Consider the following 22299-nt stretch of genomic DNA (forward strand, 5'->3'; position numbering starts at 1 on the left):
ATGGCTTTGGACACATCTCATTTGCACTTAAAAGACTCTCACCTTTTGTGCTGGTTCGGCTAATTCCACCCAAGCTGCGCCAGCTTTACTAGGATAAAGTAGAGGAAACTCAGCCGTGGAAGTATATACTCTTTCTCACTGCCGTATCTGTACAAGAATATTTCTGTGCTATTAGTTTTTTAGCACAGTATCAAATTTAGTGTTTAGGCTTGGATTCCCCCCAGTACTCTTCACACTGGTGCCAGGAATGTTGCAGGGAACCCTTCTGGGATTGCAGAAAATTAAATCATCACAAGTAACCATTTTAAATATAATTTGCTGAAGCATTTGAACTGGTGTTCAATCATAATTTAAAATTGGGATTTTTTTGGTGACTATCTACACATGCAAAATTATCCTGTGGACGTTTTGTCAATATTCAGTGAGTTTTACTGATGATCGCATAGTCGTGCTTTTAGATTTGCTAAGCAATAAATGACAAGTAGGAGAGAGCACAGCCTTCCTGACTGCAGGAACAATTGCTGTGTTGCAGTTGCTGCAGTGGCACAGAGGAATACGCGTGCTGTTTTCTAACAGCTACACATTTTGTTTTTGTGACTTTGAGCTGGCTCATAGTGAGTTATTGCAGTTTTGCTGTTGAATTTGTTCAAAATGCAGTGGAGATGATTTGCTCCAACTATAGCTTTTGCGAGTTGGGGTCTCCAGATAAGAAGTCGGCCATTTACGACTGAAACGAGAACTGTCTTCATTCAAAAGGGTTTTAGATATTTTGGAACTGTCTATCCCAGACGGCTGTGAATCCTCAGACATTTAGCATATTCAAGATTAAGACTGAGCAGGAATGTCATGTGGACGTAGAAGATCATCCATGGTCTTGTTGAATGGCAGAGCTGGCTCGAGGGTGTTACATGGTCTCCTTCAATAATGTTTATATTTTTCTGAAACCTTGTAAAAAGAGGTAGGAACCTAGAAAATGCAGCAATAAACCAACTTTTTTTTGTTTAAAAACCTTAATCTGCAGTGTTCATGTTTCAGTTTCTCAATTGGATATAAACACATCCATTTTTGGAATGTTGTTGAGAAGTAGAAAATGCTAAAGGGCGTTTGGCTGTACTTGAGTGCATTAACACACGTGCTCAGAATATTTATTTGGGTTAGATATCATTATATATTCTTTGTCCAAGTTTCACTGCATCTACCAGATCATCTTTGGTCAATTTTTTTTTCTGTTCACCAGATATAGACACCACTGACCAGGTTAATATTTATCAGTGGTTAGCACTGTTGCCTCATAGTGTTTGGAACCCGGATTCGATTCCCAGCTTGGGTCACTGTCAGTGCGGAGTCTGCACATTCTCCCCGTGTTTGCGTGGGTTTCCTCCAGGTGCTCCAGTTTCCTCCCACAATCCAAACGACGTGCTGGTTAGGTGCATTGGCCATTCTCCCTCAGTGTATCCCAACAGGTGCCGAAGTGTGCCGAGTAGGGGATTTTTACAGTAACTTCATTGCAGTGTTAATGTAAGCCTACTTATAATGCTATTAAATAAACTTAAAACTAATTGCCCTTGAGAAGGTATTGGTGTGTTGCCGCCTTGAACCATCTGGCGCAGGTACACCCACAGGGTTGTTATGAATTGAGTGCCAGGATTTTGACCCAGCGACAGCGAAAGAATGGTTGATAAAGTTCCAAGTCAAGAATGTATTGCTTTGAGGGGAACTTGCAAGTGGTGGTGTTCCATTTATATACTTCCCTAGTCCACCAAGGTGATAGGAGCATTTGATTGGGAGGTGCAATCAAAGAAACCTTGGCAAGTTGTTGCAAGTGCACCTTGTAAATACACACTATCGCCACAAGGAGCTGATGGTGTACAGGATGCTGTGGAGATGTTAGCATTGGACTGGGGTAAGCACATTAAGAAGTCTCAACACCAGGTTAAAGTCCAAAACGTTTATTTGGCAGCAGTAGCTTTTGGAGCCTGAAGGTCCTTCATCAGGACTGAAGCCTGGGTCTTAAATCTGAAGAAAGGAAATTATGAAAGTATGACAATGACTAGTATTTAAAGAAATACTTTGTAGTCTCCAATTGATGTACATTCTTCTAAGGCACAAACACCAAATAGGGAAGATAAACAGTGAATAATCAAAGAAATTAAAGATTACATTTGATCAAAGAAAGTGGTTTATAAGGTTGCCAGAAGAAAAGGTGGTAAGCCCGAAGGGTAAATACATGGGGCTGCGGGGATAGGGCCTGGGTGGGATTCTCTGTTGGAGAGTAGGTGCAGACTCAGTGGGCCAAATGGCCTCCTTTGGTACTGTACGGATTCTATGTTTCTGTGATTTAGGTGTGCAGACAGTTGTAATATTTCAAAATTTGCTATTGACAACAAATTGTAGGGACTTAAGTTGTGAGGCGAATGCAAGGAGGCTTCAAAAGGACTTGGATAGCCCAAGTGAATGGCAGGATTGTATAGTGAGAGGAAATTGGATCTGTATTCCCTCGAGTTTCGAAGAATGAGGGATGATCTCATTAAACTTACAAAATTCTTAAAAGGCACGACAAAGTACATTTAGGTGATAGTTCCCCTGTCTGATGAGTCTAAAACCAGGGGATGTAATCTCGGGATAAGGGGGTAGACCATTTAAATCTGAGATGGGGAGGAATTTGTTCACTCAGTGTGTGTTGTCTTTGGAATGATCTAACTGAGGGAAATGGAAGCTCAATCACTGAGCATGTTCAAAATGGAAATCAATAGATTTCTAGAGACCAATGACAAGAGATATGGCAATAGTGCGGGAAAATGGTATTGAGGTAGATGATCAACCATGATCAAACTGAATGGCAGAAGAGGTTTAATGGGCTGAATGGCCTACATGTGGTTCTTGATCTTTCTGCCAATGGGAACAGTTTCTCCCTGTCCAGGCCCCTATTAATTTTGAACACATTTATCAAATCTTTCAACTTTCTCAAGTTTATTTTATTGGTCACACGTAGTCTTACATTAATGCTACAATGAAGTTACTGTGAAAATCCCTTAGTCACCACACTCCGGTGCCCGCTCGGATAAACTGAGGAAGAATTTAGCAAGGCCAATCCACCTAACCTGCACGTCTTTCGGACTCTTGGAGGAAACTGGAGCATCCAGAGGAAACCCATGCAGACATGGAGAGAACACAGGCAATGAACCAAACCGGGAATCAAACCCGGGTCTCTGGTGCTGTGAGGCAGCAGTGCTAACCGTGTGCCAATGTGGTGCCCAAAGGAAAACAGTCACAGCTTCTCCAGCCTATCTAGATAACTGAAGTTCCTTATCCCTGGAAACATTCTTGTGAATCCTTTCTGCACCCTCTCTAATATCGTCACATCCTTTTTAAAGTGTGGTCCCCAGAACAGGGTGCACTGCTCCAATTGAGGCCGAATCAATGTTTTCCACGGATTTATCATAGCTCCTTTGCTTTTGTGCTCTCTGTCCCTATTGACAAAGCCCAGGATCCTGTACATTTTATTAACCACTTTCTCAAACTTTCCTGCCACCTTCAATGATTTATGCTCATTTGCAGGAGCAGTGGATCCTGGGGGTATCTAATTTAGAATTGCACCTTTTGTTTTATATTGTTCCTGTGTTCTTCCTACCAAAATCAATCACTTCACGCTTCTATGTATTAAATTTCATCTGCCACTTGTCCACCTATTCCACCAACCTCAGTCTGCCCTTTGGCATTTAATTTAATCCTCCCCACAGTTTTGAGAGAATCACAAATTTTGAAATTGTTCCCCTTATACCAAAGCCTATATTAAAAATCGGGAATTGCAGGGTTCCTAACACTGATGCCTGGGGAACTTTATTATAAACCTTCTTCAAATCTGGAAAACAATTTCACCACCACTCTGTTTTCTGCCACTCAGCTCATTTCATATCCATAATGTTACTTTCCTTAAGTTCCAAGAATTCTAACTTTGCTCACAAATCTGTTTTGTGGCATTTTATTAAGTGCCTTTTGAAAGCCTATGTGCACTACATGAAAGGCATTAATCCTTATCAAATCCCAAGGTCCCAGATACTCATTCCACACAAGGTAGCAATTTACCTGTGCTTAGTTTAATCTACTATAACACTTTCACCACAGGGACTTGCGGCAATTCCAGAAGCCAGCTCACCTCCACCCTCTGAGAATATTAAGCATGTCCAATCTTGTCCACTTTGGGGGAAGCCAGTTGTGGATCAGGTGACGGATGGTTTTGTTCAGTCCGCAAGTCTGATCTTAATCCTTGCCTCGAGTCAACTGATTTATTTTCATTCCAACTTGACCTTTACACCTTTGCCTTCACACTGTTCCATCAAACTCATCCAAGCTTCAGAAAAAAATCTCCCTTTCTCCTTGGTGTTCTACAGCCTTCTAATCAGTGCATTAATGTTTGTAATTCCGCATCTTTACAAACTCCTTTTTTTTGCTTGATTCTCTTGCTTAGCTTTTAACCTCCATTTTTAAATAGATCCAATTAATTATCTCAGAGGACTTTTATCATCCAGTTAGTTTTAAAGAATGCATAAAATACAGAATGCTTAACTTTCTTTGGCAAGCATGAGCATTTAACTTTCAGATTTACACTTCTCCCAAAGGATCAACTGCAAAACCATAACCAATTCTTTCGCCTTGCAGATGTTTCCCAACAATTTGTTTTTATTTCTGACGGGTTGTTGGCTTGGGTTGCCCACTCGCTTTTTCTGTCCCATGTTAGACATGAGCCCAGGGGATATCCTCTTCCAGCAAATCCTTATTTTGTTACTGATCACGTGGGTGAGCTTGCCAATCTGACACATTAGTTGTTAAGTCAAACCGTTGCACTGTCCGCTGTGCCATCAGACAGAGTTATTCAAGGGGAGCTAATCTCAGGTGATGAGGCTTTTGCTTTAGTTGCCCCTCACAGAGTAAAATATTTCCTCCAGCATTTTGCTTTGTTTAGTTACCCAGACCATCTGGTTTGTCAAGAAACATCAGAGCTATATTTACAGTAATTAAATGAAGGCAATGGATAAATGCAATAAGCAACTTCACCTTATATGATTTAATTTCTTCTTAAATCTGGTTGATATTGCAACTGTTGCCACAGTGAATCAAATTATCAGTTGTTCTTTTAATTTCCATTGTGCATGTTGCAATGTTGGCTTGTTTGTGCTTCCGTTTGCTCTTTGGAGATCAATTAACAAAGCTTAGAGTAGCCAATGTTTGTAAAATGTGGATTAAACTCTGAATTGAAAATCGTGACTTACTTGTCTTTATTGGTTTTGTTAAGTGGATTCTCAGAGCACTGCACCATAGTGCAGGAGGATGTCCAGCGATGGACCAATTACCTCATGCACTGTTGTTGAGAGCAATCCTGTTGTGTTTATCTCCAATCATGGTTAGAGCAACCCCAGTGATTACTTTTTCTGTCTGTCCCAGACACTATTGTCTCTCTGAATTCCACCATGACTTGTCCTTGCCCAGCCACCCACCCACTTCTTCCTTAACTGTGCCTTGGTGAACTAAAACTAGGGCCAGCTCTCAAATTCATGCTCTTGTCCCTTCAGAATATGTTTTTCTGACTCTGAACAGTGCTTATTTTACGTCTCAACACAATACTCAAACACTAGGTATGCTGTTATTTTGACTTCTTAGTCGTATAACTGTTTACAGTGACTGGGGTGCAAGCATTTTTTATAGCCATAGTTGACCCAGCAGTACTGTGGACTGACTTTCAGCAGTGATCTGTCTTGTAGAAATTCAGGGTAATTAAGTGGTAAACTGTTGAGATTAGTTTATTTGTTATTTCATATAAGTTTGTCTTTTACCTTTGATTTTGTTTTTAGTGTCTAAGCAATACCCCGCCATTGACAGAATATTTTCTGTCTGATGAGTATGTGGATGAGTTAAATCATGACAACCTACTGGGAATGAAAGGAGAAATAGCTAATGCTTATGCAGATCTAATCAAGCAGATGTGGTCAGGAAAATATAGCTATGTTACTCCAAGGGCATTTAAGGTATGTATTAAAACATTTAGATAAAGTAAAGATTTGTGTATTGTCATTTGAATGTAACCCTCTGATAGAAACCCTTTGTTTTACACTGGATAGAAAGTTTAATGAAGATTATTTTACAAGCACCCAACTTAAGGCAAAAAGTTTCTATTCACACTCAATGGAAAGCATGTACACAAGCTGGGCTATGATTGTACGGTGCGCCCCTTGGAACAAAATGTACAGTGCTACATCAAGACAAATCACCTTGATCTAGTCATCAACAACAATATTTATCAAAGGCTTTGGACACTGCAAAATACATAAAGATTCATGTGCAATAGTGCTGAGACTTGCCATGTGTGCCTTGGGTTCAGAAAATACATATGTATGTATGGAATGACTTGGGGCTAAAGGGATGAAGGGAAATGGGAGAAGGTGAGATCAGGGTATTGAAGTTGATGATCGGCCATGATAAATGGTAGAGAGGCTTGAATGGCTGATTCTTGCTTCTATCTTCGATGTATGTTTATGTCTTCTGCATTATTCTCAAAATGTTGTCAGGAGTTGGGTGTTTCCAAAGATGGGCTGTTTGCTTCTCTGGACAACCATCAGTTGCTCTATTTTTGCCCAGCAGTTGTAGCCATGTCAGTCAGAATTGTAGCCAGAATGTCTCTTTTCCTGGACGCACTTTCTGCATATGTTTTCCCTGATCACGAGTACCTCAAAACATTGAACAAAAATTGTCCTTAGTGGAAACTGCAAATTAAGCTTTCCTTAATCATGAGATCTCATCTCTTATCTGGGCTGAAACATTGCATCTGAACCCAAAGGTGCCCTGATCTTTGGCCTGATTAATGAAAGGCAATGTCTGATTGGGATTCCTTGCCTCAGTAGTAAATGCCTCGATTGGTCACAGCCGAATAATTCACCACTACAGCTTCAAACACAAAATGGCAAAAGCTTGTGTAGTGATGTTTCGTTAGTTTCTCACGTAAGCCACAAATGGTATTATAAAAAGGCAGGGAAATGGAATTGCCAGCAGCTCAAACCCACACAGATAATTTTTCTGATCTCAAAATTCTTGAGCATCTTGGCATCTGTCCAACATTGGAGTTCACAGCAGTGAATTCAGCCTTTTGTGATCCATGGGCACTCGGTGTTTCAATCACGCTGCAGTTTATCAGTGTTGTGGGGCCATTGTAAATGGATGGTAAACAGTTTATATTTGTTTTCATGTTTCAGACACAAGTGGGTCGCTTTGCTCCTCAATTTTCTGGTTACCAGCAACAGGACTCTCAAGAATTGCTTGCCTTTCTTCTTGATGGCTTACACGAAGATTTGAATAGGATTAGAAAAAAGCCATACATTCAGCTCAAAGATGCAGAAGGGAGACCCGATGAGGTACTGCCAATTGCAATTTTCTTTTTCGTATTTTAAAGCGGTTAACGCTTATATTAATGTTGAAGGTGAACTGTGTTCTCTGGAGAAGTGTTTTCAATGTGAAATATTCTCCTTCCCCATTCACTTAATTGTCAAGATTGGCGTTTAGGGCTCCAACGTGTTGGTAAAGCATCATTGTCAACTCGGACTAGTTAGCCTCTGATCCCACAATGAGAGCTTTTTGTTAACAGACCCAAAATGCATGTCAGCAGAGTGGCTTTCATTTGGTTAAGTGAATGGTAGGTTCCCAGTAAGATTCAACAGTTGTTAAATGTAGTTCTCCCTTCTTACAGATAGGAGATTAAATGAAGTGTTCTGAAAGTTAAAAGTACATTATATTAATTGTTTGATCCCTTCTATTACCTCTCCTAAAAGATCATATCTGCATGCTTTATCAATTTTTATTCACATGTCCCTGGGAGTTTAATTGTATGAATTATCATGAAACAAAGATGTATGTTTCAGGTTGTCCATATCATTTTGCTGTCAAAATCATAGTTCTGGTACAGTTCAAAGATTCTTGCTGTCTGCCAGTTGTCACTATGACAGCTGAAATTCTGCTATTAAATGCTGAAATGTCGAGAGTAATAATGGAGCTAGCAATACAAGTGAAATGTGAAGCCAGGATAATTTTGAGAAATTCTGCAAAATGAAAGCTTTTATCTTTCATGGATGTATTTAAAGTGAAGCTGGCTAAATACAAAGAGTAGGAAGAGATAGGACATTATGGTGATAGTGTTTGACAGAGCAGAGTGGGAGGATGCTCACTGGAAACATGAATGGCTTGTTTCTGTGTTTTAAATTCTCTGCAATATAGAAAGAGTCCCAGTTTTAAGCATTCTTGGTCAGAGGAAAACTGTCATTGTCAAGTAAAGTAAAAGTGAAGTTTATTTATTAGTCACAAGTAAAGCTTACATTTACATTGCAATGAAGTTACTGTGGAATTCCCCTAGTCGCCACAATCAGGCGCCTGTTCGGGTCAATGCACCTAACCAATTATAGATGAGTGAGTTGTGCTTAGTCCTCTGAAACCTGTCTCATTTTGTTTATTTTTGAAGGTTGTTGCTAAGGAGGCCTGGGAAAACCACAGGAAACGGAATGATTCTATCATTGTTGATATTTTCCACGGTCTTTTTAAATCTACTCTTGTTTGCCCTGAATGTTCGAAGGTTTCTGTGACATTTGACCCATTTTGTTATTTAACACTTCCTTTACCCTTGAAAAAAGAACGCACTTTGGAGGTTTTCCTTGTCAGAATGGAACCACTCACCAAGCCAATGCAGGTATGAGAAGCATGGTTTAACACTCCAATTGAACTGGAGAATGAGGCTGAAAGCTTTTCAGTTATTGTTGTGGTTGCATCTTTTTAACACAAAGTAGTCATTTATCCAAACACCAGATTCAACAACAGCTTGTATTTATGTAGTATTTTTGATGTTCAAAATGTTCTGAAGTTCCTCATGGAGAAATCAGAGGGCACAGGTGTGTTTCATTCCTTGGGGGCTGGGGATGCGGTGGTGGTAAATGAGGATTCTGAATAGAAGTAAAGGTCAAAAGGTTGGGGTTTGAGGGCAGAGAGGTACAAAGGCGCATTTAATTTGGTTTCAGAGAGAAGAGTCAGAACATTCTGCCATTATTAATGAAGCAGAGTGAGTATGGAAACAATAGATACTGAACTAGCTTAGGTGAGGTCCTGTCACCATACAGTTTATTAGTTTGTCTCGGTGTTCACTGAGCACCTCAAAACCATTGTATTGAAAGGTCTTTAATCCTTTTCTGTCTGGAAACAGCAAGCGGAAGACTGATGGACATAGATAGCTACCAGGAGAGTTAGTTTTGTAAAAGAGAAAGCTATGAGGGTTTTCATAAAGGGCAAATGTGAGAAATACTGGAGTAGTTGGGAAGTTTGGGACAAAGCAGCATGGTCTAAATATTAGAGCTTCACCTTTCAGGATTAAATTTTGGAAATACTTTTACACACAAATTATCATAGAAGTTTGGAACTATCTTCTGTAATGGCAATTAATGCTAGTTCAATTAATTTTAAAACTGAAATTAATAGCGTTTTGCTCATCGAAAGCTGTTAAAAGATATGGAATAAGGTTGGGTATATGCAGTTAGTTGCAGATCAGCCATGCTCAGTAAATTAGAGAGACGGAACAGGCTTTGGGGGCTAGAAGTCATAGAATCCCTTCAGTGCGGGAGAAGGCCATTCAGCTCATCGAACCTGCATCAGCAGCAATCCCATTCAGACCCTATCCCTGTAACCCTACATATTTACCCTGTTAATCCCCTGGCACTAAGGGTTAACTTAGCATAGCCAATCCACCTAATTTGCATGTCTTTTGGAGTGTGGGAGGAAACTGGAGTGCCTGGAGGAAACTCAAGTAGACACGGGGAGAATGTGCAAACTCCATGTAGACAGTCACCCAAGGCTGGAAGCGAACCCCCATCCCTGGTGCTGAGGCAGCAGCGCTAACCACTGTGCCCACAGTGCTGCCCACTGTGCTACCATGCCACCCACACTGTGCCACCATGCTGCCGTGACTAAATGACCCCATCCTGCTCCTATGATATTTATAAGCCCTCTTAAATCATACACAATAACCCACTGTGGGATTAGCATGACATTCTTTATATTGTGCCGAAATAAGTTATAATGACATGCCTCCAATTATTGTTACCATCTCTGTGCATTCCCTCATTGTGAAATAAAGCGGCATAACGGTCCATTTCTGGTTACATCTCATCAAATGTTGGCTCTGTCCACCTTTGGAGAGATTGCAGCAAGAGCTGTACGAAGGGCACATTTATCCAGACTACCAGCCGGATGAATGACTAGCAAGAAATGCTTTGGATTAATCATGTCTCAAGGTAGAAGTTATAGTGTTGACGTATGTAGTTATCCACATCTGTGGATAATATTACCAAGCCGCAGCACATAGATGAGCAAGAGGACCGGGCAAAGTATAGATCCTTGAGAAGGTGCTGTGATGATACTACAAGGGAAAAAAGAAGTTGTTAAAAGAGACACTAAGCGTGGAAATGTAACTGCATTTGGATAAGTTGATTGAGGGTCAATGTAACCTTGGCTATTTTAAAACCACTGAAATTTTCTTATGTAGTTTTTGAACTTGAGCTTCTTGCACGCTTTTATGCACACTATTTTTGCTGATGTCACAATATTAAATACCTGTTTAACTGACGTTCTTCTGTTTTTTTTCTTCAGTATAAAGTAGTTGTCCCTAAAATCGGCATTATTTCGGATCTGTGTGCTGCACTGTCTGGTTTGTCAGATGTTCCTGCTGACAAAGTGAGGTTCCGAGTTCTCCCAATTTTGAATAATCTATTTTCTTTTTGTTTCACTTGTCAGAACTGTTGACATAATTTTCTTGTGCGTTATTTTCAGATGGTTGTCACAGATATATACAATCACCGATTCCATAGAATATTCTCTATGGATGAAAACCTGAGTAGCATCATGGAAAGAGATGACATATTTGTGTAAGTAAATGTGTAGCTCCCAGCTTCCTTTTAGTGTAGTTTTGTGGCCTGTTTGTTCCAAAACCTAAATCCTGCCATAAAAAAAAGTTTACAAGTGTTGACTGCGGGAAAGAGAACAGCTCTGTAAATTTCACTGTAAATTCTAATATCTGGATGCTTAACACAATAGTTAGCTGTTGTTTATTCTAAACATGATTAAAGACTAAAATGCAGCAATGAATAATAGAGTCTTGAACTTTTACCGGACAAACTCCAGGTCCAGTTTGGAAGAAACACATGCAGACACAGGGAGAACATGCAGACTTCGCGCATACAGTGACCCAACCTGGGAATTGAACCCAGGTCCCTGGCACTGTGAGGCTGTAGTGCTAACTACTGTACCACCATGATGTCCAAACTGTCCTTGTGTAATGAGTTGCTTCTACGATTGGTTGAAATTTGTCTTCGCTGTCCTTCTATCATCACTAATAAATAAGCACCTGCCCCGTATTCGTGGCATGCTATAATTACTGTCTCAGTACCTCTTCAAAGTCCTTTTTCCACTGAACCATTTATCCTTGGTGGCACAGTGGTTAGCACTGCTGCCTCACAGCACCAAGGACCTGGATTCAATTCCGGTCTCGAATCAATGTCTGCGTGAATGTTCTCCCCCTGTCTGCACGGGTTTTCTCCGGGTGTTCCAGTTTCCTCCCACAGTCCAAAGATGTGCCGGTTAGGTTGATTGGCCATGCTAAATTAACCCTTGTTGGGATTAGTGGGGTAAATATGTGAGGTTATGAGTATATGGCCTGGGTGGGATTGTGATCAGTGCAGTCTCAATGGGCCAAATAGCCTCCTTCTGCACTGTAGGGATTCTATGATTCTAAATGCTTCAAAAATCAATATGTCCAAATCCAGAGCAGTCCACATTCATCTCTGTGTGAGGGACTTTTGCAAAAGACTTGATTTGGAAAATGGTTTAAAAAATAAATTGTATTTGCATAAAGCCTTTCACAAGCTCAAGACCTCCCATGGCATTTGCAGTATATGATGTGGAGATGCCTGCGTTGGACTGGGATAAACACAGTAAGAAGTCCCACAACACCAGGTTAAAGTGCAGCAGATTTTTTTGGTAGCAAAAGCCACCAGCTTTTGGAACGTTGCTCCTTCGTCAGGTAAGTGGGAGTTTTGTTCACAAAGGGCACATAAAGACACAAACTCAATTTACAAAATAATGATTGTAATGCATGTCTTTACGGGTACAGACAATGTTAGTGGAAAGATGGTTAAGCTCACTGTGCTTATCCCTCTCTCCAATCACATTGTCTGTACCTTTAAGACTTGATTAAAGACACGCATTCCAACTATTACTTTGTAAATTAAGTTTGTGTCTTTATATGCCCTGATTCTGAACAGATCTCCCACTCACCTGACGAGGGAGCAGTGCTCCGAAAGCTAGTGGCTTTTACTACCAAATAAACCTATTGGACTTTAACCTGGTGTTGAGAGACTTCTTACTGTGTTTGCAGTACAGCCAGTTGAGTAAAGTAAGCAAGATATAATCAAGTTTAGATCTTCCTGTTGTTGCTGACTTAATTATTACAGTATCAGAGAATTGCTATCATTTTTAAATTATGAACCTGCATGACATTCTAACAATTTTTCCAACCAGTTAGCAGACAATGCCATGATTATTCCAGCAGAGGGAGCTTGACAGCACATTGATGCAAAAAAGGCTTACACTTATATTGCATGATCTCATATTGCTTGGTGCTCCCTTTATATTAGTGGGATGACAGTTATGTGCAAGTACGATGCACGCAGTCAGGTCCAAAGTAAAGCAATAAGATGAATGAGAAGGTAAAGATAAAGAATGAGAAGATAAAGGGTGGCATAGTAGAACAGTCGTTAGCACTGCTGCCTCACAGCTCCAGGGACCCGGGTTCGATCCCCGGCTTGGGTCACTGTCTGTCTGGAGTTTGCCTGTTCTCCTGCGTCTGTGTGGGTTTCCTCTGGGTGCTCCGGTTTCCTCCCACATTCTCAAAGCTGTGCTGGTTAGATGCATTGACCCAAACAGGTGCCAGAGTGTGGCGACTAGAGGACTTTCACAGTAAACTTCATTGCAGTGTTAATGTAAGCTTTACTTGTGACTAATAAATGAACTTTAACTTTTTGATCAGTTTTAAGCGAGTTTAAGGGTGCAAATTACTCAGAGCCACTATCCTCCACTTCAAATGTGCCTTGGGAACTTTTAATATGCATTTAAACCTGCAGATCAGGAATCAGGGCCTCAATTATAGCCTCTCATCTGTAGGACAGCATTCCCAACAATGCCACACTTCTTCAGTATTGTACTTGAGTATCTGCCCCTTGAGTGGGGCTTGAATCCATAATTTCTGGCTGATAGAGAAAGGAGCATTATCAACTGAACCAAACTGACAGCTACTACCATGCTACAACATCACTATTCATTTTTGTTCAATGTTTTTAAAATTCAAAGCAGCACATTACGTAAGTGACATCTAATATACCAATCAAATTCAATATTACCAAAGAGTGAAAATGAAGATATCAAAAATACAGGAGAGATCATGGAAATGTAGGAAGATTGCTTCGCGTAATTGTGATTTATTCAAACATTAAGTGAAATGGGCAATGATTTGCTTTGAAAGGACAGTTGTTCATGTTTTATTAACCTCTCCTTCCCACCTGATATGTTTTGAATGTTTTAATGGTGTCATTTCCAATTATTTTAATGAGTTACCAAAAGAGAAAATGCTGGAAAATCTCAGCAGGTCTGGCAGCATCTGTAAGGAGAGAAAAGAGCTGACGTTTCAAGTCTAGATGACCCTTTGTCAAAGCTAAAAGGCATAGAAAATGGGAGATATTTATACTGCGGGGCGAGGCTATGAAAGATGAATCATAGCCACAGAAACAAGGCTGCTGACAGATGTCCCCAGAGAAAATAAAGGGTGTGAATGGCCAAACGGCAGAGAAGCTGTAAACTGTGCCAGATGAAGATGTTGTGGTGAGGGGTTGCGGGGGATAGGACAGAAGTAGAATGTAGAAAAGGGAAGTGGGGGGGAGGGAGGAGAGAAAAGGTTAGGGAAGGGGGATGGATTTTCCAGTGTTTTCTCTTTTGGTTTCAGATTCCAGCATCTGCAGTAATTTACTTTTATTACTATATTGTGGTAAGTTTTTTTTAAGTCTGTTCACTAATTTTATCTTATTTAAAGTAACTCAACTTTGTCAAGCAACGAACTATTCATTTGTTTAACCACGTGCCATTGTTCAGATTGATATCGGCTATTTCAGTTCTTTTATACCATTTGGTGATTAGAACTTTATAGAAAGATAATACACCATGTAGTTTTAAAAAAAACTTTTTTTGTTAATGTAGCTTTGAAGTAAGTGGCAGTAGGACTGATGACACAGACACTGTGGTGATTCCGGTGTATTTACGTGAGAAGTACCGACAGCCCAGCTACGGCCACCATAGCAATGTATGTTTGTTCGGCCAACCCTTTATGATATCTGTGCCCAGAAACATAACTGAAGAAAAACTTTATAACCTTCTATTGATGAAAATGTGGTAAGTACCTGGCTATTCATTATTCTCATCATTCTAAAATCTTTTAAATTCATCCTGTCAGAAGACATTGTCTTTAATAGTTGGTTTGGTGTCTTCCAATTGATTAAAGATCAGAGCAGTGTGATGAAAACAGTTTAGAAGGAACATAGACTGATCTGTAGGTTAATTTTCATGTTTATCCTTTATCAGAGAGATGTGATGGGCTCAATTGAATCTATAAGTAGAGCTGAGCTTCTGGCTGGAGGTAGACTGTTAATAACCAGGGACAACTGCCAAATGTGAACTTTCTCAGAACTTTATCCAATTTGCTGCAGCTTATGAAATCATTTGCTTTGCGAGATAAGTCAACCAATTCTAGGAAGTTTAAAAAGGAAAGAAAGGTGTGCATATCTGGAATGCCTTTCACAACTTCACAACCCAAAGCACTCTATGGCCAGTGAAGTACTTTTGAAATAGAATCATTGAAGTAACATAGGGAAGCATCAATATGTATCCTCTGCCATCTATGTATTTCAGTTGCTGCTTCCATACTTGTGAAATTGTCATTCCAAGCTCCCCCATTCTACTGTAGATAGGTTAAAGGTGGATCTCCTGCTTCTCAAAAAACAAGTGATTTTTTAGATTTGATTTGGTTTATAATTGTCACGTGTATAAACATACAGTGAAAAGTATTGTTTCATGCGCGCTATACAAAGTATACCGTTCATAGTGAAGGAAACGAGAGAGCGCAGAATGCAGTGTTGCAGTCATAGCTAGGGTGTAGAGAAAGATCAGCTTAATGCAAGGCAAGTCCATTCAAAAGTCTGAGGGGCATTTGATTATCAGAATGTGTATACTTGCAGGAGCTTGTGATCGTGCATAAGTACTTGACTTTCAGGGCTAGATTTGCGCTGATCTTTGGTCTGCCTCCAGTAAATAGGTGTTTTGAGAAAGAGAAGGGCTAGGAACACTCATCCCATCAGTCAGCATCCGTGAGAGTGTGGAGGGGGTAAAAAACCTTTTCTGCATTTGGTGCTCTTCTTCAAATTTCCAGCAGTTTTGATTTCATTTTGAGTATTATGTGAAATGATTCCTCCCTAGTGGGTATTTAATCTGCACCTCAATTGCCACCATCCAGCACAAATAAACCAAATGTATTTTGATTTTATTAGAATGATTGTTGTACACATTGTTGCACTGATAATTTAAGAATTAATGCAGTTAAAGAGGGACATCTTCTGCGTGAGAAGCAACAAATCTTTAGTTCAAGCCTTGAGATTTTTAAACTTTTTAAAAAATTGCATTCCTTTCAAGTACATATTAATTGGTGAGTAAAATATTCCTGAAATGTCTATTTTTTGGTTCCTGTTTTTTGATTCCAGCCGATATGTTAGAACCTACAATGGAAATGAAGATGAGGAAGAAAGCCTTCATTTTTCCAAAGACCTTGGTATTAATGGCAATGGGCAAAATGGTGTACATGAGGAAGGATCTCCAAGTAAGACTCGAGTGTTTCTAACTTGGTAATGCCAATATTTAGTCAAAATACTTCCACGTAATCAATACATTTATACTTAAACAACAGTAACTTGCATTTATCTCCTTAACGTGGTAAAACAATTTGAGGTTCTTCATTGTTGACATTATGATGGCTGACCAAAAGATGCTCAAAAAAGAGGTAGGTTTTAAGAAGCATCTTAAAGGAGGAAAGAGAGGGAGAGATACAGGTTTTGGGAGGAGGTTTCTAGAGCTTGGGGCCTTGGCAGTTGAAAGAATGCTAAATGATAAAACAATGAAAATCCAGGATGCACAGAAGAAAAGAATGGGAGGAAGGCAGGGATCTTGAGTGTGGCAGGACTGAAAAGAGATTAGAGATAGAGGAGGAGGCAAGGCCATGGTGGGATTTGAAAACTAGGTTGAAGATTTTGCAAAACGAAACATGGCTTTGCCAGAGCCAGTGCAGATCAGCAAGCAGAGGGGTGATAGGTGAACGCAACTTCGTTCAAGGTAAGAAATGGGCAGCAGAGTTTTGGATGACCTTGACTTGAACTAGGGTGGAAGATAGGGGATTGGCTAGGATTGTAGTGGAGTAGTCAAGTTTTGTAGTGCATTTGTTCAGATGAAGAATCATTTAGAACTCTCTCCCTTTCCCCATTCCCCCGCTCTTTGCCCATTCTGTCCCCCTGATTTTATCTTATCATCTGCATAGATACTGAAGTTTATAGCACCCAATGTTTCAATAAATGTTTCAACAAAAGACGACAACTTTTACCCATGTTTGATACTGTTCTGTTTCTGTCTATGTACCATTCGGGCTGTCAAATAGTGCAACCCTGACTGATTATTTAGGCTGATTAGATTTCCAGGCAAATGCAAGAATTTAGACTCAGAATTAAATTATTGACATGGACTAACACATTTAAAAAAGGCAATTTTGCCATATTCATAATTGTAGGTAAGCTGAGTGAATCTTGTTTCATTCTGAGAAAAATTTAAAGTTCATGATGAGGGCTTGATATCAGGGCTGTGCCATTCTGTGGTTTATTTCAGAGTTTCTTTATATTAGATCTGCACAGATAGAAATATGTTTCTTTGGTAATTGCTGGGATATTTTATTACCAGTTATATTCTCCCCTTTCATTCCGGACCAAAGAACTTTATAGTACATCTGGAAGATTTTTGGTGCCTTATTGTGTACGTTAGCTCCATGGTAGAGCTTGTATCAATCCGTGTAGAAACCAATAAATTCTTTTTAAAAAAAATTCACTGAAATGTCATACCAGAAGTCAAGTTTTAAGACTTTAAAAGTAACTAACAAACTTCAAAACAGCATAAAATAAACACCATTTCAGTAGGTAGCTTATACTCAAACCTACAGGAAAAAATCCTGTTTAATTCCAAGAACAACCAAAACTTCACCTGCCATGGTTTTCCTTCACTCTGTCACTTAAATGGATTCTCTTCCAAACCTATTTGCACCTTTCCCCATTCCAACTGGATAACTACTTGTTCCGGAACTAATATTCATGATAAGGAAAGAATCAAAGAGATCTCCCACAAATCTTCCAGCCCCTTTTTAAGTGTAAGCTTCTGCCTGTGTTCTGTGTGGTGAATATTGTCTTGCTGCTCAGCACCTCCACCAACCACCCCCTGTCCCCGACCCCACTTCTTTCCCTCCCTCGACCCCACTTCTTTCCCTTCCTTCTCACTTTACACAAGCACAGTGGGATTTAAAATGTAGGCAAACATCAATGATAAATACTCCTCTACAACATCAGTAGCTTAAAAGCATTTCATAAGTGACCCTTCAAATCCTGGATGCTGCCTAGATCTAGATAATTAAAATCAAATGGCAATGTTTGTCAGAAGTAATCGTTCATTAATGAGTGAGGTGTTTTCATGAGATGTTGAAGTAGTTTGCAATCATATGAAGTAACCTGTCATTTGGAATGAATTAAGCACATCAAATGAAGTAGAAACAAAGGAATTAAAAATCATGTATCTGCTCTTGTTCCATAATCCATGACAAGGTTGTGTCACTGTCTCTCTCTCTCTCACTCTCACTTTGTATTCTATGTGCATTCCAATAAACAATATTTTTACATAAGCATACTTCAACAGTATGTCTAGAAGCTGAATAATATTGTGGGATACATATTCAGCCATCACCTTATTGCATTGTATAGGTGAATTCAGCACCCCACATAGTGGGTGCGTTATTTACCTTAGTATGTCCCATGTTTAAATAAGAATGTTTCCGACAGGTTAAAACAATAATGATTAACATTATTTCAAAATGAAATGACAACTCATCCCTTAACATAGCTTTTTTAATGTACTATCATAAAATAATTTTTAGTTTTCAGGTAGCTGCTCTAACAACTTGTATTTCAAAAAGAACAAAATGACCCGAATGAACTACAGATTTCCAATTGGCTTCCGTGTACTGATCCTTGTGCAGATGGCCAATGAAGTACTTCATAACCAAATAGATTCTCCCTTGTATCCATTCAGAGAGACATTAGACAAATTATTAGATGGGAGTTTATGATTTGACTTAACTAAATCGTCAGCATGTGTGATATTTACCCACATTGACCTGCCCTGTTTAAAAAAAAAAATTGCTGTAACGAGCTAAGTAATTTGTCTGAACGGGGATTGTTTGTTTTGGTTAAACTCCTGTGCAGGCTATAATGGAGCTTTAGTGGAAATTAATTGTCGATAATCAGAGCAATGAGGAATGTTGCAAGCACAATCCCACCACACCGCCACCCCCTTCAGCATCTTGCTGATCCAACCTTGCTGTTTCTGAAAATGTCAGTGGAGAATTCTAGATCCTTCATTACCTTCATCATCATCTCCATTTCTTTTAAGATGCACCTTAAGGAGAAAATTACATATTTTTTTTAATTTCAGGACTTTTTAAATTCCATCTGCGCCAAGTGTGGCTTTCTCTTCAGCATTGATAGTCGAGAGCTCCACTGTAAAGATACGTTACAGCTTATCTACAGTGAGGAGTGATTAGACATAAAGCTCTGAAGCAAAAGGCAGCTCATTGCAGTGAAAGCTTGATGACTGGCGGTGATATTTGCAATCAATTCTTCCTCCGAGCAGGTGAAATGGAGACAGATGAGCAAGATGACGAGTCCAGCCAGGATCAAGAACTGCCTTCTGAGAATGAGAATAGTCAATCAGAAGACTCTGTTGGGGGAGATAATGAGGATTCTGAGAATGGCATCTGCACTGAAGACCCTTGTAAAGGCCAGCTGTTCCAGGGACACAAAAAACAGCTCTTTACATTCCAGTTCAACAATTTGGGAAGCACAGATATCAATTATGTCAAGGACGACAGGCAAATTCGATTCGAAGATAGCAGACAAATCAGACTTGATGGTAAGTAGTAACGCAAAGTTGAAACTCTTCCTCTTAAAGTTTGTTTATTAGTGTCACAAGTAAGCTTGCATTAACACTGCGATGAAGTCACTGTGAAAATCCCCTAGTCACCACACTCTGGGTACACTGAGGAGGAATTTAATATGGCCAATGCAGCTAACCAGCGCGTCTTTCAGACTGTGGGATGAAACCAGAGGAAACACACGCAGAACCACGTGCAAACTGCACACAGTGACCCGAGCCAGGAATCGAACCCAGGTACCTGGCACTGAGAGGCAGCTGTGCTAACCACAGTGCCGCCTTCCTCTTCGATATAGTGCAATCAGTAAAGTTTTATCAAGTCTGCACACTGCTTGAAATTCCTTAGCTCACCTGGTTGGTACTCGGAAACTGACTTGCTTGTGTTGGCTGCCGCTGAAATCTGTGGTTAGAGAAGCATGAAGTCAGGAAGCTCTGCACCCTGTCAATGCCTGTCTCTGTTATGCTTTGTAGTAGCAATGACTACAGTATTGAAATATTTGTGAAGTAAACCATCTTATGCTCACCATCCTCACCACAGCAGCTGCATCAGGATTTGTGCTGCAATGTAGAACGGCAGTGAGATATGTGACGAATGTACGGAAACCCATTTCTGTTTATATACGAGTTTTTTTTAAAGTTCATGTTATACTGAACTCGTAACCTTCTAATGCCTGGCCTAAGTTCCATTTTTCATGTTTCATTGGTACTAAACAGTGGCTGTAGCATTTTAGACAGTTTCCAGCATTGGAGAGCAATCAGGTATTGTTGAATCCTGTTTTTCCTCCTTCCCAAGCCAAGGTATTATGAGGTGAACTTCCTGAGATAAACAGAGATCAAACCTGTGAGTCATGCACTTATCCATCATCTCAACCTAATGCAAAGGCTAAGGGCCAGACTAGAGGAATACTGAGCAGCATTATCTGCCTTAACTAATTTCATTGTTGTGATGCTAACGGCACCAAAGAGCCCATTACAGAATGTTGGAATCAAGTTGGTTTTTTTGAAGGAGCACTTGCTTTCACAAATGATATGGCACAATGAAATTGAGCTGGAAAATGTACCCTTTGTTGCTTGGGTCTAAGAGCTAGTTTAAGCATTTAACTCCCGAATGTGGTGAGCTTCTCTGAGTTAAACTAAATTCAAATCAAGTGTTCTTAGCAAATGAAAGTAATCCTTTTGCATTAATATTGTTGATGTTTTTGCAGTGAGTGCTGTTTGAAATGCCTCTTATCCCTGACAAAGGTTTCTGATTCCTCATCTTGATGTGTGTTTTGGTCAGGTGTTACTGTACATGATGCATGTCAGGTAGTCACTTTATAGCAATAAGTGCTAAATTCAACCTTACTGAGTGATGTTTAAACTTAATTTGAGGAAATAGAGCCAAAGCTAATGAAATAGATCCCTTGTTATTAACAAGGCGTCCAGTGGTTTTTAATAAGCAGCCCAGCTGCTGTTCTGTCCAAGACCGCAAGAAACTACAAAGGGTCGTGAATGAAGCCCAGTCCATCACTCAAACCAACCTCCCATCCATTGACACTGTCTAACTTCCCACTGCTTTGGAAAAGCAGCCAGCATAATTAAGGACCCCACACAATTGGACATTCTCTCTTCCATCTTCTTCCATTAAGAAAAAGATACTGAAGTCTGAGGACACGTATCAACCGACTCAAGAACAGCTTCTTCCCTGTTGTCATCAGACTTTTGCATGGACCTACCTCACATTTGTTTTGTTTTTCTCTACACTCTAGCTATGACTGTAACTCTACATTGTGCACTCTGTCCTTCTCTATGAACGGTATGCTTTGTATAGCACAAGAAACAATACTTTTCACTGCAGACTAATACATGCGACAATAATAAATCAAATCAATGGTTTAGTATGAATAGCTTGCAAGAATAAATAAATGACAATTGTTTAAAATTGAAATTAATATTGCTTCCATGGTGACATGTTACTTTACTCTGCTTTCAAAGCTGAATAATGCATCTGAGTTACTAGATTGACCTAAGCCTGCTAATTTGTTACTGCCTAAGTCTGTACATGTGGAGTCTTGCTGTTGTGTGCTACAAACAAATTATTTGGTGCTCATTGACTAATTTGATGAAAGTTCACATTTAAGTGCGTTGATCAAAGAATTGCACTTACACGCAGCCAGGCTGAGATAACTACTCGCACAGACCAGGCATCAAACATAAGAATTTCGGATATTCTGTTTCACGCTGCCTTAAATTGTCATGGATTATACCTGTTATATACGAGGCCACCACAGTTGATTGACTTAGGGAATACCTTTCATTTGTATTGTAAGTGAGTCTTGTCTAAGGGTTGTTTTTCAGAGCATTTCTGTTTTCATCTACAGAACGAACATATCTGGCATTAGACTGGGATCCTGAAATAAAGAAGCGATGCTTTGATGACAATGCAGCAGAGGTAAAATATGCACCAAGCATGCAAGAGGCAAAATAGCTCCAATGGACTAAGTTGTTTTAAATTGCTTTAAAAAATAAGCATAGCTATAAGTAGAGATAGCTAGAATGGCTGTTCTATCCATTTTTTTTCAAGTAAGCGTTCTCCCATATTTAACTGTAGTTAAATTTTCTTATACATGCAAACCTTATTGCAGTTTCTCAGTGAAAACAAAATTTTATGATATTGACTTTAGCTACACGTCAAGAACAGCTTTTTTGTGACAGATTCAGGCCAATTTTGAGGTTAAGCTGTGACTTAGAAAGCTGTTCTCCTTATCAGCTGTCTCATGCTGTTCCTGATGCAAAATAGTCTTTTATTTTTAAATAAATCCATCATTGACTTGGATCCTGAAATTATTGAGCATCATCCTGTCTGCGCTCATTGTGTTTGCTTAACAACTCACTGACTTAAAGTTAAAG

The 22299-nt window shown here is 39.7% G+C and overlaps 1 protein-coding gene across 6 annotated transcripts in view; it reads left to right on the forward strand.

The window, feature by feature from the left end:
* The window catches only part of LOC145344246 (ubiquitin carboxyl-terminal hydrolase 15-like), a 115650-nt gene that overhangs the window by 75388 nt on the left and 17963 nt on the right, over window positions 1–22299 (forward strand). For 3 of the 6 annotated variants that reach the window (XM_080191276.1, XM_080191278.1, XM_080191280.1), the window contains 9 exons: window positions 5850–6023; window positions 7245–7403; window positions 8501–8725; window positions 10672–10755; window positions 10852–10946; window positions 14326–14517; window positions 15879–15994; window positions 19108–19389; window positions 21771–21841. In XM_080191276.1, the coding sequence (XP_080047402.1) occupies window positions 5850–6023; window positions 7245–7403; window positions 8501–8725; window positions 10672–10755; window positions 10852–10946; window positions 14326–14517; window positions 15879–15994; window positions 19108–19389; window positions 21771–21841 (1398 nt within the window). Of the gene's footprint in view, window positions 1–5849; window positions 6024–7244; window positions 7404–8500; window positions 8726–10671; window positions 10756–10851; window positions 10947–14325; window positions 14518–15878; window positions 15995–18912; window positions 19076–19107; window positions 19390–21770; window positions 21842–22299 lie in introns of those variants that run through there. The other 3 variants (XM_080191277.1, XM_080191279.1, XM_080191281.1) reach the window with 2 other exon arrangements.

Source organism: Carcharhinus amblyrhynchos, chromosome 6 (assembly GCF_965287045.1).
Source record: "Carcharhinus amblyrhynchos chromosome 6, sCarAmb.v2.hapA, whole genome shotgun sequence".
Classification (NCBI taxonomy): Eukaryota; Metazoa; Chordata; class Chondrichthyes; order Carcharhiniformes; family Carcharhinidae; genus Carcharhinus; species Carcharhinus amblyrhynchos.